Source organism: Buceros rhinoceros, unplaced genomic scaffold, assembly GCF_000710305.1.
Source record: "Buceros rhinoceros silvestris isolate BGI_N320 unplaced genomic scaffold, ASM71030v1 scaffold6776, whole genome shotgun sequence".
NCBI lineage: Eukaryota > Metazoa > Chordata > Aves > Bucerotiformes > Bucerotidae > Buceros > Buceros rhinoceros.
Window position 1 is genome coordinate 10,540 of NW_010415702.1, and position 2,898 is coordinate 13,437.

At 47.4% G+C, this 2,898-nt stretch overlaps 1 protein-coding gene across 1 annotated transcript in view; it reads left to right on the top strand.

Moving 5' to 3' along the window:
- Positions 1–289: 289 nt before the first annotated feature.
- LOC104494645 (keratin, type I cytoskeletal 12-like) overlaps positions 290–2,898 on the top strand; it is a 4,026-nt gene continuing 1,417 nt past the window's right edge. Inside the window, exons 1-6 of the mRNA XM_010137510.1 lie at positions 290–662; positions 884–1,131; positions 1,827–1,909; positions 2,135–2,291; positions 2,569–2,730; positions 2,839–2,893. Of these exons, the coding sequence (XP_010135812.1) occupies positions 290–662; positions 884–1,131; positions 1,827–1,909; positions 2,135–2,291; positions 2,569–2,730; positions 2,839–2,893 (1,078 nt within the window). The remainder of the gene's footprint in view (positions 663–883; positions 1,132–1,826; positions 1,910–2,134; positions 2,292–2,568; positions 2,731–2,838; positions 2,894–2,898) is intronic.

Genomic DNA, 2,898 nt, shown 5'->3' on the forward strand with positions numbered 1-2,898 from the left:
TCCTCATGTTGGCTCTACTCCACCCATTTTCCCTGACACAGCACATACCCGGTGGGCAGCAGATTTCCACACCCACTGGCACTTGAGATGGGCACCTATCACTTGGTTTGGTCAGGACATATGGAACGTGTGACATACGTCCCCTCCAACCGAGAGTAAGAGAAAGCATTGAAGATGTTCCCAGGAGGTGGGGACTGCTGCCGCGACACCCACTGCCATCCCTATAAGAGGCTGACCCGCTCTCTGCACTGCCCAAGCTTCGCGTCAGAGCTCACAGCACCGGAGCACCATGGCCCTCTCTGTGCGCCCGAGCGGAGGATCCCGGCAGTTCTCGTCCCGAAGCAGCCTTGCCGGGGGGCCTCTGAGGATGGCTAGTTCTAGTGGCGGAGGCTTTGGTGGCAGCGGGCTGGGGTTTGGTGGTGGAGCTGGTGGAGGTTTTGGTGCTGCTTCTATGGTGGGTTCAGGCTCTGGCTTCAGTGGGGGGTTTGGGAGCGGCTCGGGTGGAGGCTTTGGGAGTAGCTTAAGCAGTGGCTTTGGTGGAGGCTTTGGTAGTGCCTTCAGCGGGAGCTATGGAAGCAGCTTAGGCAGTGCCTTCAGTGGAGGTTTAGGAAGTGGTTTTGGCAGCAGCTCAGGCGCTGGTTTCGGAGGCGGTTTTGGTGGTGGCTCGGGGTCTGTTTTTGGAGGGGGTTTTGGCACTGCTGGTGCTGGGGATGGTGGCCTTCTTTCTGGCTCAGAAAAAGAAACTATGCAGAACCTCAATGACCGTCTGGCTGCTTATCTGGACAAAGTACGATCTCTGGAGGACTCCAATACTGAGTTGGAGCGCAAAATCCGCGAGTGGTATGAGAAAAACGGGGTGGTGGCTCGGGGTCTGTTTTTGGAGGGGGTTTTGGCACTGCTGGTGCTGGGGATGGTGGCCTTCTTTCTGGCTCAGAAAAAGAAACTATGCAGAACCTCAATGACCGTCTGGCTGCTTATCTGGACAAAGTACGATCTCTGGAGGACTCCAATACTGAGTTGGAGCGCAAAATCCGCGAGTGGTATGAGAAAAACGGCCCTGGCACTGGCGTCCCTGGATCTGGGAATGACTATAGTAAATACAGTCCTATAATTGAAGAGCTCCGGAACAAGGTAGCTAAGCACTGAATTTGCTGGAAATTTGCATTTGCAAATTGCCAATAATAGTCTGGATAAAAATAACAAATTCCTTTACAGAAACCAACAGCAAATGTATTCTCCAGCAGCGACGCCAGCAGTGAGTGACCTGTCAGACTGCACAGCTATCGGGGCGGGGGGGGGCGGTAGTTTTTTTTCATTACAGAAACCAACAGCAAATGTATTCTCCAGCAGCGACGCCAGCAGTGAGTGACCTGTCAGACTGCACAGCTATCGGGGCGGGGGGGGGCGGTATTTTTCTTGCATATTATCAGCAGTTCCGTAGCTACACCCCACAGCGCTCTGTGCCTTGGGCTAACTGCAGAAGGCGGTGATGGAATCCAGTGCCTCAAACTCTTGTAGATCACCAAATTCAAATTCTACTCAGTTTCGTATCTCCTCCATCACGAATTCAGTTCCTGAAATAGACTGCCCGGCAAGGGCCGCAGGGTTGGAAACGAGCTGCTCACAGGACGCAAAGCGGTGTTCGAGCTTTCAGTAAAGCCCGGTGAGCTGCAGAAGCCGAGCACCTCTCCTATGTATTTTCATAGTAAATTGTACAGGAGTCTAACAAATGCCATTTAACTTTATAAGCGTATTTAGGATTACAGGTATGAGCTGCAAAGCCATGGGGCTACAAAATCATTCCCTGAACACTGTTTGTATTCCAGATCATTAATGCCACTATCGACAATGCCAGAATCATTCTGCAGGTCGATAATGCCAGACTGGCTGCTGATGATTTCCGACTGAAGTAAGTCTATCTTCATAGTACAAAACCTCTTACTAATATTTTAAGGAAAAAATTCTTTTGCATTTAAAAACCTCTTTCCTTGTAGAATATCATAATTATTAAACAATATTATAATAATTGCGTGTACTAAGATTTAATGTTAAAAGTTATATAAGTACATAGTGACAGTTTGCATTTGACCTCATTAATCAGGCAAAAAAGCACACTGAAGTACTTAATTTCCAGATACGAGAATGAAGTGGCTCTTCACCAGAGCGTGGAGGCTGACATCAACGGTCTGCGACGAGTTCTTGATGAGCTGACCCTGACAAGAGCTGATCTGGAGATGCAGATTGAAAGCCTGAATGAAGAACTGGCTTATCTCAAGAAGAACCATGAAGAGGTACTTTTTTTGTTTGTGTGTGAATTCATAACAAGGCAGATGGAATTGAAAAATATCAAATTATTCCCTTTATTTATAGCAGTGGGAGCTCCTCAGTTTCACTGTAAGTTTTGTTTGCTGTTCTTTTTTGAGTGAAAGAGTAACAGAAATACGCACACATGCTACAGATTCTGGTTGAAACAGAATTTATACCACTTATAATTCTTTACATATATTTTTGGTGGAACTATTTTGCCTTTTATTAACAGCAACTGCTCTTTCTTTTAAAACTCTCCAGGAGCTTCAGAGCCTCCAAAGCAGCACGTTTGGCCAAGTCAGCGTTGAAATGGATGCTGCTCCAGGAACCGACCTGACCAAGGTTTTGAATGACATGAGAGGACAGTACGAAGTCATCGCTGAGCAAAATCGTAAAGAGGCGGAAGCATGGTTCAATGAAAAGGTAACGCCCAGAGACAGCAAATCCAGCAGAAAAATGTAAAAGTCATGTAAAAATGAGCTAAATCTCTGAAACAGTAAAATTACACTGTAGGCTGCCCTGTCGTTTCAGAGTGGGGAGCTGAAAAGGGAAATCTCCACCAACACTGAGCAGCTTCAGTCAGGAAAGAGT